This window comes from Ascaphus truei, chromosome 4 (genome assembly GCF_040206685.1).
Source record: "Ascaphus truei isolate aAscTru1 chromosome 4, aAscTru1.hap1, whole genome shotgun sequence".
Classification (NCBI taxonomy): domain Eukaryota; kingdom Metazoa; phylum Chordata; class Amphibia; order Anura; family Ascaphidae; genus Ascaphus; species Ascaphus truei.
The window spans coordinates 41,153,505-41,170,419 of NC_134486.1; the positions used below are offsets into that span (position 1 = coordinate 41,153,505).

A 16,915-nucleotide genomic window follows, 5' to 3' on the forward strand; every position below is an offset into this window, starting at 1 on the left:
ACAATAAAGTTGCACCTAGGATAAATAACATTCTCAAGAAGCATTGGCATATCTTGAAAGAATATGTCATCCTTGGTATTAATCTCCAGGGGAATCTAGTAATGATTTATAGAAAGAATGTAAATTTCCCAAATCTTCTTGCCCCAAGTGAGTTGAAAAATGTAAAGACAGATGAGCAGAATTTTATCTGTACCTCTATGCCCATAGGCTGTTTTACATTTGGGAGTTTGAGGTTTACAACCTGTAAGTTTTTAGACTCAGAGAAAAAGAAATCCCCCACATCTAGAACCACTGCAGCTACTTATAACATCGAACAAACTACTCATTGCAATCTAGTTTATGCCATTTATGCCCTAGAATGTCCCTGTGTGAGAAATACATTGGACACACAAACAGAGCCTTAAAAACAAGATTCTCAGAGCAGAAAAGGAATATTGACATACAGTAGGATACTTGAAACATGGAGTGTCAAGCCATTTTGCTCTACATCATAATAAGGATCCAAGGGGCTGGATAGATGAGAGAATTTAGATACAAGATATAAGATAGAGGGACAGGGTTAGAAAAAACAGAGACATATTGGATACATGAAGAATAAAACCTTATTCTCACAAGGTTTAAATGTCTATATTGATGTGATAGCTTAATTTGGCAATTTCGATTGTATTAATTAATGTTATTGTATATTGGACCAATGTGTTTGTATTCCTCTGTTTATTTTATAATTTCATTTTTAATCAATTTTGAGTTATATTAGATATATTCCTCACATTATATATATATATAATATATATATATATATATATATATATATATATACACATTGTTATTATCGTTTATTTGTAAAGCACCCTTTACAAATAGTACCGTATATATATATATATATATATATATATATATATATATATATATATATATATATATATATATATATATATATACGGTACTATTTGTAAAGGGTGCTTTACAAATAAACGATAATAACAATGTGTATATATATATATATATATATATATATATATAATGTGAGGAATATATCTAATATAACTCAAATTTGATTAAAAATGAAATTATAAAATAAACAGAGGAATACAAACACATTGGTCCATTATATATATATATATATATATATATATATATATATATATATATATATATATATATATATATATACATTATACATAATACTTTCGTTGTGTTTTAAAGACACATCTTTATATTGGTTGTATGTGCCTTTTTTTTCAATACATTTATATTTGATATCAATCTGAGTGCTGTCTCGGTTCTTGCTGCGTGGTCTTGGACTCCTGGTCTGCCTGGTAAGGAATCTACATTTTATTCAATATTATATGGGACAAGCACCGGCTTTCTACCTTTATTGCGAGTGACATCTGCCTTTGTATATATACATATATATATATATATATACACATAATACTTTCGTTGTGTTTTAAAGACACATCTTTATATTTGCCCCCAATCTCTTCTTTCACTGTGTTTTATTAGTGTTAAGAGGTAATTTTCTATTTAGTGCCAATGATGCATTAATTCTCGAGGTTGAAAGTGGACGTTAACTCCTCAGCAATGGTGGATTTCCCATTAGGTCCGGGCCCGAGGCAACAACATTTTTGGGGCAGCAGAATTTGGGGGTGGCATGTGCAATAGGCACATGCCAGTCACTTGTACGCATGTGCAGGTGGCAAGTGCCGATCGTGCAAATGCACGGGCGACAACATGATGTCACATGGTATTGCATTGCCATGGCAACGGGGGAAGGGTGGCGCTGGAGGATGAGGGCGACAACAAGTAAGTGGCTAAGGGCGGCATTTTTTTTTTACAACCGCCACTGCTCCTCAGGGTAATAGTAAAAGATGAATAAAGATGTTTGAGTAACATTGTATCACGCAGGCAGTTTACAAAACTAATAGCTACATAGTTTTTCCTGAAACTTGCAGTGGAATTATTGCTAATTCACAACCCAGTCATGATCTGTATTTATTACTTTATCACTAAATAGTCTCTTTGGAGAAGAAGTATAAAAGGGGTTAAAAGTATGTTTGAGTGAAAGGTGTTATTAAATATCATATGTAATAGCTGGGCTTGGTTCATGTGTTTAAATAAAATGAATGCGCTTAATGATGCCTTAAAAAAAAAAAATATATATATATATATATATATATATATATTGCACAGTGTATATTGATACTAAGCAGAAAAGTTGAACTACTGCATATTTCTTTTGCCATTTGCTATTCCTAGTCATGTAATGATACAGCCAGATCACTACAGATGAAAATCCTGTGAGAAATGGGTAGTAGCTCTCTCTAACAATATCTAGCTAAAACTCTGAATTATTAGTGGGCACAACTCAATTTCAACACTGATCCCTATATTACACTTTCAAAGAAGAGATACCAGAATGACCCAGTTTATCAAGAGTACAAACTCTCATCCCATTTATTGTATGTGTATTCATAGATTGCTTGGTATCTGCATCTTTGAAGTGCACTTGTTATGACCACCCAGTGTAGTGTTTCATTTCTCATCATGTTCTTCATTCTACATTGATAGAGCAGAATTCTGTAGGTATCCACTCTGCTAGATGCAAAAACGACTCAACTGTTACTCAAAGGAATTGTATGTGGATAATATTTCATGCACACCAGAGATATAGAATAAATAACCTGAAATGCATAGAGTTCAAATTCAGTCTATGTCAGAAGCTCATTTTCTTCCTTCTCAGGGGAAACTACACTAAGGGTCTTCTTCACTTGGTAAACAGAGTCCATGAAGTGTAATAAAATGTATTCTAACAATGAATGATTTACAGTACAAGTAAACAAAAAAAGTGCAGGGAAATTGCTAAAAACATGTTGAAGTTGTGTTACAGAGAAAGTATACTTGCTAATTGTTGCTGTTATTACTTATACTAATGTTGAACATAATGAAAAAGATGGCAAAGCCAATACCCTTTGTTTGTGACATTTAGAGAGGCATTTTGACATACTGTACATCTTTATTTATCCCTGTGCAAAGATATTTTCCTCCTAATTTACTCGATGTGTGTTACCTGACACGTATATTATAATAGCATGTGTTAAATTCTGCATCCTTGTCCAAATATTTTACCCCTTTCTTGTCATCAAAATATTCCATCAAGCCTGGCTTTGAATAAAATCCTCTAACTAAAAATCGGTGTCAAATGTAAGAAAGTTGGCTAACAAGGTTCTCATATTCGACTCGGGTGCATGAGGTTTTTTTCCAGTGCAACTATAGTTGTAAGGTGCCCAATGCATAGCCTTCAATATATTATATTTCTGTATATAAATACAGTACCTGAAGTTATATGTAATTACACATTTAGTTATAAATCTAGCTATTATATTCTGAATGTAAAGTATATTTCCCGGGATTCATCAAGCCACAATGTGTGTATCGCAAAAATAACTGATTTTTAAATGGCACATAATGTTCAATGTATATTCCCTGTTTGCTTTGTTTGCACTTAAATACTGCATTTAAATGTAATGCATCATAAAAGTAAAGTTTATATGCATAAAAAAATAGCCATAGGTAAGCATATATTTAATGTTATTTTAACCCTGTTAGCCTAGTGGTAATGTTGAAATAAGACTCAGAATTGAAGTAGTTCAGCAGTGATAACATTAAATTAAATGGTCCATGTTAACATTGCTGTTGATCCTGAGGAGAAGTTTTTCCAGTATATGGAGCATTTCAATTTTATACAGCATATGTTCTCTATAGTTTTCTCTGCTCTAATTCATCCATGTTTTTCGACAGCTCCAGATGGTGTACTGCCTCCAAGGCTTTCATCTGCCACTCCGACCAGTCTTCAGGTTGTCTGGTCTACACCAGTTCGTAATAATGCTCCTGGCTTGCCCAGCTACCGACTCCAGATGAGACCTATGAATTCCACCAATGAAATTATAGAGTAAGCAAATCATACCATTTTTTTTTACATTTCAATTTAAGGCTGATGTAAAAAAAATGTACATTAATTAATAAATATCTACAGCTTGTGCATTTTCTTTCTCTTTGTAGCTTATTTGCTGGTCCTACGGCTTCCTTAACTTACACGGTTAAAGATCTCCAGCCATTTACAACATATGAGCTAAGGGTCATTGCATCCAATAGATATGGGGATACAAATAGCAACTGGATTAGTATGTCTACTGAACAAGACAGTAAGTACTGTACATATTCAAAGTCAATTATATTGCCAGTGCACAAATATATTATGTTGATGGTTCGTTTATTACTAATGCTATTTTAATAACTTAGTTACAGTAGCCCTAATTACTACATTTCCACAGTGTCCTTATGAATTAGCATATAGACAAAACAGGAATACCGTTACACAGTAGTAATGGGTATCAAAGCATTGAACATATTGGATAACACAGAAATAGAGGGCTTCCCACACAAATACACTATAAATTTCGGTATTTATTTAAAATCTGAAATATTAATATTGAAATATAATTTTGAATACTAGCTTCAGTATAATAATATGTCTCTTTTCTTTTCTTGGAAAAGTCTGTATACAAACATTTCCATGTTACTCTTAGATCAACCGTAATTTTTTTTACAGATCTATAGATACAAAAAATAAATTATATATAAGTTGTAAGCTCAGTACTAATATGACTAGCATTATTTTTTCCCTATAGAAAGGGTACTATTCCCTAAGTAAAATGCATTTGCATAAGAAATTATTCTTTACACCTATAAAAAAAATAGTATGCCTCTAATTATACCAATGTGCCAACATGAAAATATTATTAATATCTGTTGATTTGTAGTGTACTGTAATTTGACAATTAGACTAATTTATTTACATTAAATACAGATAGGAGGTGAATCACAAGGCACTAAGCATGGGAACTTCAATTGAATAAATCACCCCTATAAGGGTTATGTATAAAGATGGGGCAATCTGTTCCGTGACGCATTATCTTCTGTCACTTTGTGCCAGCATCAAATGTATGATATGTGTGCTTCCTTATCCTTGTGCTGCTCTCTTGGGCCCAATGTTTAGTGCCACCTTTTACCTGGCATACATTGCTCAATAGAAGAAAAGAGAAAGCAAAACTGTGCCAACCGAGGACGCAAACTTTTATACATCACATTATAGAATGAATCTTCCATATTTGTTCTAATAATCACTCACCAAATTGTTCACTGAAACACATAAAACCACATTGGTGTAAAGAACTTACTCTATGTAGATTAATACACAGGGATTTAATATGACATTGTGGGTGCTGGCATCATACTGTTCGTTTGTGAGGCCCAGCAGGCAACCCATACAGCCCCAATTGAATTTGTGTATAAGAATATATTTCTATGAAATGTTAACTTTTTTGCCCATGTTTTATTCAAACCTAAACTACTATGGTATATATTTCAGAATATTTGTCTGTGTGTCTCATGCACACCCAAAGTATAAGATCTAGAACAACCAAACTTGGAAGGATTGCTTTATGTATCAAAATAAGGTGAACTGTCATGATTTGGATCCTATTAAAAACTCCAAATGGGATGCTGCTAGGAATGTTAGGTTCTATGTGAGACCACATCTATATATTTTGGAAAGCTGTCTGTCTATTCGCTATGTATTTGGACACCTCTTAAGATATTGTAACCACATTTTGCATGATGGTTCCTTAGATGAAGGAGAAGGTTTTTAGTCTGTTTGGATACCACTGGATACATTGTATTTTTAACTCTATGAGCTATTACAATTTCTCTAAGCAAGTCAGCTACTGCGTCTTGTACCTGGTAGGCGATATATCTGGCACATGACGCAGGCAAAGAAAGAAAGAGAGGAAGTTTGTTGACACATGAGGAGAAAGTAAGAATGTTGGAAAAGGGGAGAAAGGCAGAAAGAATTGGGGACATCATAAGGTATTAAAAGAAAGTGATGGGAGGGAGAGAGAGAAGGTCTTAGGGGGTGAAAGGAAGAGGGGAGGGATGAGGTTGGTTTCTTAGAATTTCTAAGCAATGCCGGGTACTTTCAGCTGGTATAACATATTACATCTCACATACTGTATTTCCCATGCATAATTTCTTTCTATTTCTTCACTTTGGGGTACCATGTATCAGGTGCAAATACCTTTTTGTCATTAAATGAATGCTAGTAAGCTATTTGAACACATCTCTCAGCATAAACACAACAAGGGAAGTTTTTATAGGATGAGTTAGGAAGAAGTCACCCAATGGGCATATTATACAGGGATTTACTGAGCTCTGTATCTCTGTCCATCATGATCTCCCTTCTTTTAACGTTATAAAATGTAACCAAGTTTAACTTAATCAAAGTCTCCGTTTTTGTAAGATAGCTGCAAAGATGTAGCCTGTATCTGTCGCATGAGGAATTAAGAATCCCAGTTCAGGTTTTCAGTCTGCTCAGATTCCTTGGTTCAGCATGCTGCTGGCTACACCTATCCTGGCGTATCACTTCTACACCTTCATGTGTTACTCGTGCCCCTAGACCAGGGGTGGCCAACTCCAGTCCTCAAGGCCACCAATAGGTCAGGTTTTAAGGGTATCCCTGGTTCAGCACAGGTGGCTCAATCAGTGGCTCACCCAAATCCTTCTTCAGAACCTCAGTCAAAATTATTGTTGGCTTTCAGCGTCTGCCATCCCTGTGGGCCCTCCCCTTCCCTCACAAGGCTACATGGCTAACGACCACGCATTGCTGCAAACTCCCATAGGGCTCTTTACACTATGCTGTCAAATATCACTATTTGACAAAGCCCTCCCAGTGACCACCCAATGCTGCAGGCATTCATCTGTTGTGTGTGTGTATATATATATATATATATATATATATATATACACACACACACACAACAGATGACATAATACACTGTGTCATGATGTATTTAACACAAATAAAGCCAACATGGAGAAGCTATGTGTGAAAAACTAAGTACACCGTTACTGCTTCCATAGGAATTAAGATGCTAAGTAGCAGACAGGTGCTGCTAATCAAATGCCCTTGATTAATTGATCATGAGCATGTGTGACCACCTCTATAAAAGCCAAAGTTTTAGCAGTTTGCTGGTCTGGAGCATTCAGGTGTGTGTTAACACAATGCCAAGGAGGAAAGACATCAGCAATGATCTTAGAGAAGCAATTGTTGCTGCCCATCAATCTGGGAAGGGCTATAAGGCCATTTCCAAACAATTTAAAGTCCATCAATTATCCAAAACATTCGAGACAGTTGCCAATCTTCCTAGGAGTGGACATCCCAGCAAATTCACCCCAAGGTCAGACCGTGCAATGCTCCGAGAAATTGCAAAATACCAAAGAGTTACATCTCAGACTCTACATGCCTCAGTTAGCATGTTAAATGTTGAAGTTCATGACAGTACAATTAGCAAAAGACTGAACAAGTATGGTTTGTTTGGAAGGGTTGCCAGGAGAAAGCCTCTTCTCTCTAAAAAGAACATGGCAGCACGGCTTATGTTTGCAAAGTTGCATCTGAACAAACCACAAGACTTCTGGAACAATGTCCTTTGGACAGACGAGACCAAAGTGGAGATGTTTGGCCATAATGCACAGCGCCACGTTTGGCGAAAACCAAACACAGCATGACAGCACAAACACCTCATACCAACTGTCAAGCACAGTGGTGGAGGGGTGATGATTTGGGCTTGTTTTTGCAGCCACAGTACCTGGGAACCTTGCAGTCATTGTCGACCATGAACTCCTCTGTATACCAAAGTATTCTATTGTCAAATGTGTGGCCATCTGTCCGACGGCTAAAGCTTGGCCAAAATTGGGTCATGCAACAGGACAATGATCCAAAGCACAGCAGCAAATCTACAACAGAATGGCTGAAAAAGAAAAGAATCAAGGTGTTGCAATGGTCCAGTCAAAGTCCAGACCTCAACCCGATTGAAATGCTGTGGCTGGACCTTAAGAGAGCTGTGCATAAACAAATGCCCACAAACCTCAATGAACTGAAGCAACGTTGTAAAGAAGAGTGGGCCAAAATTCCTCCACAATGATTTAAGAGACTGATAGTCATACAGAAAATGATTACTTCAAGTTATTGTTGCTAAAGGTTGTTCTACAAGCTATTGAATCATAAGGTGTACTTAGTTTTTCACACATGGCTTCTCCATTTTGGCTTTATTTCTGTTAAATAAATCATGACACGGTGTAATATGTCATGTGTTGTTGTTCATCTGTGGTTGTATTTACCTAATTTTAAGACCTGCTAAGGAACAGATGATTGTTATTATGTCCTGATATGTAAAACCATGGAATTCAAAGAGGGTGTACTTTATTTTTCACATGACTGTATATGTATGGCCAAATTTTTTTTTTTTAATCTTAAATTTCTATTCCCTATTCATATAGTGTTACTTTCTTTAGTCTCCCCCTAGCAACAGCAGTGTAGCAACTATGGTTCCTCCCATTGCTTTTTTCATGTACTATCTGCTGCTGCACACTCTGGGAGTTGGAGGATGTAACAACCTTTTTAGGCGTTCATGTGATCTGCTCTGCACGTCCTCTGATATGCAGAAAAATCCAAGGTTTCTCAAACATAAACTGAACAGTATATTACAATAAACTGTAAATCTTCAAATTCTCACCTACAGTACATACACATGCAACAATTGTAAGGCTAAAGTCTGTATTTATTGCCTGGGTGTAGTAGTAATTTCAGTGCAGGCTTTCAGCTGATTAATCAATCACAGCTGAAAGCCTTTAAATATTTAACACTTCCCAGTCTACTTTGCGGCTGGAAAAATCAGAATCCACCATTGTATTGTATGTCTTTATTTATATAGCGCCATAAATGTACATAGTGCTTCACAGTAGTAATACATGTTGTAATCATATAAATAACAAATAATATATATAACAGGTCATGGGAATAAGTGCTTCAGACATAAAAGTAACATTAAGGAAGAGGAGCCCCTGCTCCGAGGAGCTTACAATCTAATTGGTAGGTAGGGGAACATAGAGAGACATTAGGAGGGAATTCTAGTAAGTGCGTCTGCAGGGGGCCAAGCTTTATGTATCATGTGTCCAGGATAATCCAGTGCTATTCATATGCTTCTTTAAGCAAATGTGTCTTAAGGTGGGTCTTAAAGGTGGATAGAGAGGGTGCTAGTCAGGTATTGAGGGCAAGGGCATTCCAGACGTGCGCGGCAGAAAGTGGGAAAGGTTTAAGGCGGGAGAGAGCTTTAGATACAAAGGGGGTAGAAAGAAGACATCCTTGAGAAGAACGCAAGAGTCGGGATGGTGCAAAGCGAGAAATTAGGGCTGAGATGTTAGGAGGGGCAGAAGAGTGTAAAGCTTTAAAAGTGAGGAGGAGAATTAAGTGTGAGATACGGGATTTGATCGGAAGCCAGGAGGGGAGACGCGGAGACAGATTTAGGAAAGAGTAGAGTGATTCTGGCAGCAGCGTTTAGGATAGATTGTAGGGGAAACAGGTGAGAGGCAGGAAGGCCGGACAGCAGGAGGTTACAGTAATCAAGACGGGAGAGAATGAGGGCCTGAGTCAGAGTTTTAGCAGTCGAGCAACAGAGGAAAGGGCGTATCTTTGTTATATTGCGGAGGAAAAAGCGACAGGTTTTAGAAATGTTTTGAATGTGAGGGGCGAATGTGAGAGAGGAGTCGAGTGTGACCCCTAGGCAGCGTGCTTGGGCTACTGGGTGAATGATCGTATTTCCAACAGTAATGTGGAAGGAGGTAGTAGGGCCAGGTTTGGGAGGAAGTATAAGGAGCTCTATTTTTGACATGTTTAGTTACAGTCGGCGGATGGCCATCCAGGATGATTTTCCAGAGAGGCATTCAGAAATTTTGGTCAGTATAGCAGGTGTAAGGTCAGGTGTTGAAAGGTAAATTTGTGTGTCGTCAGCATAGAGGTGATATTTTAACCCAAAAGATGTGATTAGGTCACCTAGAGAGAGTGTGTAAAGAGAAGGGGTCCCAGGACAGAGTCCTGGGGTACCCCCACAGAGAGATCAATAGAGGAGGAGGAGGTGTTAGCAGAAGAGACACTGAAAGTACGATGGGAGAGGTTAGAGGAGATCCAGGATAGAGCCTTGTTCCGAATACCAAGAGCATGAAGAATGTGAAGGAGAAGAGGGTGGTCCACGGTGTCAAATGCTGCAGAGAGGTCGAGTAATATGAGCAGAGTGTAATGACCTCTGTCTTTGGCAGCATGGAGGTCGTCAGTTATTTTAGTGAGGGCTGTTTCAGTAGAGTGAGCAGTGCGGAAGCCAGATTGTAGAGGGTCTAGAAGAGAATAGGTGTTGAGAAAGTGTAGCAATCGAGAGAATACAAGATGTTCAAGGACTTTGGAGGCAAAAGGCAGGAGGGAGACAGGTCGATATTTAGGACAGGTAGGGTCAAGCTTGCTGTTTTTGAGTAATGGTATAACGGTTGCATGCTTGAAGTAGGATGGAAAGGTACCAGAGTAGAGGGAAGAGTTAAAAATCGGTGTGAGCATAGGGATTATAGAAGGAGCAAGAGGTTTTAGGAAATGGGAGGGAATGGTATCAAGAGGGCAAGTGGTAGAGGGAGAAGAGGAGATCAGCAGTGACACATCCTCCTCCGAGATAGCGGAAAAAGGAGTAAAGAAAGGCAGGAGGAGAGTTGGGAAGTGGTGTGGGATGGGAGGAGGCAACAGATGGGATGTTCTGACGTATGGATTCCACCTTTTCCTTAAAAAAGTCAGCAAAGTCCTGAGGTGAGATGGAGGAAGAAGAGGAGGCAGCCGAGGGTGGTCTGAGTAGAGAGTCAAAGACAGAAAAGAGTCGGCGTGGGTTATACTTGTGTGTGTGTTGATTAGTGATGAAAAGTAGGTTTGTTTAGCCTGAGAGAGGGCAGAGTTGAAACAGGACAGCATAAATTTGTAGTGAATGAAGTCTGCGAGCATATGAGATTTCCTCCAGAGGCGTTCAGAGGAACGAGTGGAGGGACGCAGCATGCGTGTGTGGGAGTTTAGCCAGGGTCTGGGGTTAGAAGGGTGAGGACGGCAGAGAGAAAGCGGGGCATGAAGATCAAGAGAGGAAGATAAGGCAGTGCTGTAGTTCCTGACCAGGTTGTCAGGGTCTGAAGCAGAACTGAGAGAGGAGAGGGAGGAGCGTAAAGTGGAATCAAAAGCTGGTAGGTTAATAGAGCGCAGGTTTCGGCAAAAATGAGGGCTAGATGGAGATGGAGAGAAGCGAGATAGAGAAAATGAGATGAGGTGATGGTCAGAGAGAGGAAAAGAGGAAATGGAGAAATCGGAGAGAGAGAAGGTTTTAGTGAAAACCAGGTCTAGGTAGTGGCCATCCTTGTGGGTGCTGGCTTCATTCCACTGTTGAAGGCGAAAAGAAGAGGTTAGAGAGAGAAAGCAGGAAGCCCAAGGGAGAGAGGGGTCATCAATGTGGCAATTGAAGTCCCCAAGGAGAAGAACAGGGGAGTCTGAGGAGAGAAAGAAAGAGAGCCAGGATTCAAAATTAGAGAGAAATGCAGAGGGGGGATGAGTAGCGGTAGGTGGGCGATAGATGACCACCACGTGGACAGGGAGAGGAGAGAAGATCTGGACTGTGTTAACCTCAAAGGAGGGAAAAGCAAGAGAGGGAGGAATAGAAAGGGTACGGTAATGGCAGCGAGAGGAGAGCAGGAGCCCCATGCCTCCACCCCTGCCATCAGGGCGCAGAGTGTGGGAGAAGGAAAGGCCACCATAGGAGAGGGCAGCTTCCAGAGCAGAGTCAGACTGAGTGAGCCAGGTCTCAGTTATAGCAAAGAGAAGCAGGGAGTGAGAGAGAAAGAAGTCATGCACAGAGAGGAACTTGTTAGAGAGGGAGCGAGCATTCCAAAGGGCACAGGAGAAAGGGAGAGAGGAGGGAGGGTGGCAGGGGATGGGTATGAGGTTGGAGGGGTTGACACCAGAAGGAGTAGAAGTTGCATGTGGGAGGCGAGGACGAGAGCAAGTAGAAATAAGGCAGGGACCAGGATTGGGAGAGATATCCCCAGAAGCAAGGAGGAGAAGCATGGATAGAAAGAGAATGTGTGAGGAGGATTTGTAGGGTGTGTTTTAGTGCAGGGGGTATAGCTGTGGGTTGTCAGGGCGCAGGAGTTCATGTGAACTGAGAAGTGGTGAAGAAAGGAGAGATGAAGATATATGAATAGGGTTAGAGACATAAGGAGGCTGGTGGAAGGAAGTGCATAATTTATAAAGAATTGAGGTCACAGCAAATATAAAAAGAGAAGGTGGCATCACAGCAAGCGTTAAGTGCTGAGATGTGTAGTATGGGATGATATCCTCCTTTCCAGCGTAGATCAAATGCAGGAATCAGAAGCAGTAGGTGTTGTTCACTTTTCCACTGCTTCATCACTACTTTAAACACACCATCCACCCCTCTCGTCTCCTTAGTACAGACCTTTAAAAACTCTGCCATATAATTCCATGATGCGTAGGAAAAGCCAAAGATTGTAATTCAATAGCCAACTAAAAAAATCTTCATTTTCTTGTCTACCTACAAATGCAACATTTCATTAATAGGCTTCTCACATCAGATGAAAGTTTTTAAAAATTCCTCTGTGCTTTTGGAAAATTGATACATGGGCAGTCCGGTTTCATTTTTTTTTTTTTCATTTTCATGTTAATTTATGCTAAAAAAAAATCTAAAAATATAAAAATGTACTTTTATTGTGGATGTCTGCACAAGATTTCATTGCAATTTTTTAGTGAGCAGGTTCTGTTGCAGTACTGCAGAAGTGACAGATTACAGATCAAATATATACAAGTACTAACAAACACAACATCTTGAAATCTGCCAGTGCACAAATCCGATGTCCATTTTCTTTCAAATGTGCAAGGCATAAATTTCCTGATAATTTATTACATTTGCTTATTTTGTTCCTCCTATGCAGTGCTGACAATGTACACAGTGCTGTACATACATTTTTGCAGGTGCAATGTGTCCCTGCATCAAAGTACTTACCATGTAATATTGGTGCCTGGGGGAGATAAGATGACTTAACCAAGGTCAAAAGGAGATTTGAAATGGGTGAACCCACTTCAGACACACAGCTATTCCTTCAGCAACATTATTACTAATCTGTCAAAGTATTCCCATATTTGTTTTCTTTCAGAAACTGTTCTGCAAAAGGTAGATATTAAGCAATGTTCAACCAACAGATGTCAAATCCATCTGTTTTTGGAACTTTTACACTATTTAAAACAAATAAAGTTTCACTTTCAGGCTATCATTCAGAAGATTTTTATAGGCAATTTCTATGTGCTCTAGGGAAAACAGGGAGTAGACGATTAGATATGGACTGTAAAACAAGTTTATACAACAAGGACACACAAAAAGGTATATTATGTCTCAACAAAAAATGTCATTACAATAGAATTTGAAATCTTATCTTTTCTGAAGTTGTCTATCTTGACTGTCCGCATATAAACCTTTCAGTTGCCCAATCCTATTTCTGTTGTAGACTGATTATACATTTTCTTACAAGAACTATGCAATTTCACATATCCTGAGATGCAATTATATGACTATTAAAACCTGTAAAACAACATCTCTGACACTACTAAGAACTATGGTGAAATATCAATAAGAAATGCATACATTTCTGAATATAGATTACATGTAGAAGATGTTTGTCACCTACTGAACATATACTTGTTACGAGATACTGTATGATAGCACATTCTAAGATAGAGTGAACACACTGATTTACATAGCAGAAAAATGCAGATACTACGATGCCTATTCAATCAACTCTGATCATTTCTGCGCAGACAGCTGTTTTTGCACAGATTTGCATGGATTTGCATCTCTATGGGGCTTATTCTAGCAACTATGAAGTTGTCATTACCAAACCGCACAATTTGACATGTTCACAAGAACCGGAATGAAATATGAGGAAAAAACGGTATCCGCTATAGCAAATCACTTCTTCTAAAAAAAAAAGAGACAAACTGCATGGTTTAACAGCCAATCCGACTGGGATTTGCTGTCTCAGCCAAACCCATATTTCAGGCTCTAGATGTATTGTATTGTATGTCTTTATTTATATAGCGCCATTAATGTACATAGCGCTTTACAGTAGTAATACAAATGGTAATCAAATAAATAACAGATAATATAAATAACAGATCATGGGAATAAGTGCTTTAGACATAAAAGTAACATTAAGGAAGAGGAGTCCCTGCCCCGAGGAGCTTACAGTCTAATTGGTAGGTAGGGAGAACGTACAAGGACAGTAGGAGGGAGTTCTGGTAAGTGCGTCTGCACGGGGCCAAGCTTTATGTATCATGTGTTCAGAATATCCACAGTGCTATTCATATGCTACTTTAAGCAAGTGTGTCTTAAGTTGGGTCTTAAAGGTGGATAGAGAGGATGCTAGTCGGGTACAGAGGGGAAGGGCATTCCAGAGGTGTGGGGCAGTCAGTGAAAAAGGTTTAAGGCGGGAGAGGGCTTTATATACAAAGGGGGTAGAAAGAAGACATTCTTGAGAAGAACGCAAGAGTCTGGATGGTGCATAACGAGAAATTAGGGCTGAGATGTAAGGAGGGGCAGAAGAGTGTAAAGCTTTAAAAGTGAGGAGAAGAATGGAGTGTGAGATGCGGGATTTGATCGGAAGCCAGGAGAGGGATTTCATGAGGGGAGATGCTGAGACAGATCTGGGAAAGAGTAGCGTGACTCTGGCAGCAGCGTTTAGGATAGATTGTAGGGGAGACAGGTGAGAGGCAGGAAGGCCGGCAGCAGGAGGTTACAGTAATCAAGACGGGAGAGAATGAGGGCCTGAGTCAGAGTTTTAGCAGTCGAGCAACAGAGGAAAGGGCGTATCTTTGTTATATTGCGGAGGAAAAAGCGACAGGTTTTAGAAATGTTTTGAATGTGAGGGGCGAATGTGAGAGAGGAGTCGAGTGTGACCCCTAGGCAGCGTGCTTGGGCTACTGGGTGAATGATCGTAGTGATGTGACTCGCAGTACCAATCTTATCACCCTTTAGGTAGTGTTAAAAACATCCAAGTTTTTAGAAGTGGTTTGCATAACGGAGCTACTAAAAGAGCAGTTGTGGGCAAAAAAAATATGAGTTTAAGTTTTTTTTTACAAACCGATGTAATTGGCAGAGCCACAGTGAAACCGCTTTTAAAAAAACATTTAGATGCAGTTTGAACATGTGATAAGGGCTTACAGAATAGCAAAGCATACCAATCCGCTTCTAAAATGCACTTTAGAAGCAGCTTATTACTGTACACTTTGGAGCTACTAGAAAAGGTCCCTATGTATTCAATCAGCACTTATGCTAAAACTGTGCAAAAACAGCTGGTTTTGATACAATTTGACAGAGGGGGATTAGGAGAGGACCCATTGACATATACTGTACTGTCCTTCCACATGGGGAGATTCTTATGAAGAACTGGAGAGGAACCCCCGCTACAGAAATAATTATGTGTGTAATAGAAAAGTAAGGGTGCTACTGAGGTGGGCTAAACTTGCAACAACTGAAGGAGAACAAGAACCCCAATAATGAGCACACACTCACTAAGCTTGGAACAAATAAAATAATGGGCATTAATAGAAAACATATCTCAGTGGCACCTGTGTGGAACCTATAGGAGTGTAGTAACTCCGGTTTGGGGACTCTGTCCCTCTTACAGTGTGTGAATTATAAACAGTGTACCTAGGAGGCTGGCTGGAGTTAGCCACCTACCCAGGAAACAAAAGGGCTGTGTCTTTTTCTCCTTCAGTTGTTGCGAGATTCTTATGAACATACCTGAAATAGCTGCGACAAATTGTAATTTAAATCTCACTCTCGTTCTCTCTCTCCCGCTTAATTCACTTAAATGATGTACCTGTAGGTGACATTTGTAACTGTTAGTTTCCATTGGGTAATGCAGGTCAGGCAAACAAGCCATGCCATTTTACTGGATAGATCATTCTTAATGAATATAACGTCAAAAGGCATGCCATCATCGGACGATTTTGGAGTCTGATATCCAGGTCTCGTACATCAGATACAAGTGTCGTTGCTTGAAATTAAATTAGTACTAGATGTGAATGCATATTACAGGTGGGTTTGTATGTGTATATGTATATATATATATATATGTATATATATATATATATATATATATATATATATATATATATCTGTAATGTGGAACTATTAAATGACTGCACCAAAGAAACAACACCAGATTTCTATAAGAATTAATCCCCTTACTAAATTATATATATTTGGAGCAGTTTTCTGGCGTGGTATTGCATCAGTTTTTACCAAGAAAACCTTAAACTATGATGTTTTCAAACAGCAGAAGCAGAAGTGTTCAAACGATGTCAGAGGAAGAGGCCATAGAGGAAGCTGCAGAAGCAACTAGCATGAGAATTTGTATGATGGAGAGTGATAATAGTAAGGGTAGTTGTGTGGCATCCTACACAATAATTAATTTAAAAAAAAATATGTTGCTGCTTCATGTCACAATCCCAAACTGAAAAATGATCAAGATGCAACCAATGTCGGTAGCTGGTACACATCTAGAGTATGTCATGGTTGTCAACTAATTCCATGTGCTGTCTTCTGACAGTGCCATGACAATAATGGATAAAGAGTAAGAGGCCAGAGGATTTATATTTGGACTGAGCCCATAGCTTTCAAGGTGAGGGTAAAGAGGGTATTGGATCTCCATCATTACCTAAATGAGGAGGCACATCTAAAGGGCCAAAAGGAGCTTTGCCTTGCTGTAGGACGCCATGGCACTGCACACTCTTCCAAATTATTAAAATGGCAGGGGTGAGTCAGCCTCACATGCTCGACAATAGCCCATGACTGCATGCCCTCATTTACAATGTAGCTCACCCCTAACAACAATGTCCCCGCAGAACAGCCAATGCTACCTTATGCACTATCATGAT

General features: G+C 39.0%; 1 protein-coding gene across 6 annotated transcripts in view; it reads left to right on the plus strand.

Annotated features, from left to right (window-relative positions):
• The window catches only part of USH2A (usherin), a 942,943-nt gene that overhangs the window by 559,116 nt on the left and 366,912 nt on the right, over positions 1-16,915 (plus strand). For all 6 annotated transcript variants that reach the window (XM_075595608.1, XM_075595610.1, XM_075595609.1 and 3 more), the window contains 2 exons: positions 3,802-3,952; positions 4,063-4,205. In XM_075595608.1, coding sequence (XP_075451723.1) covers positions 3,802-3,952; positions 4,063-4,205 — 294 coding nt within the window. The remainder of the gene's footprint in view (positions 1-3,801; positions 3,953-4,062; positions 4,206-16,915) is intronic.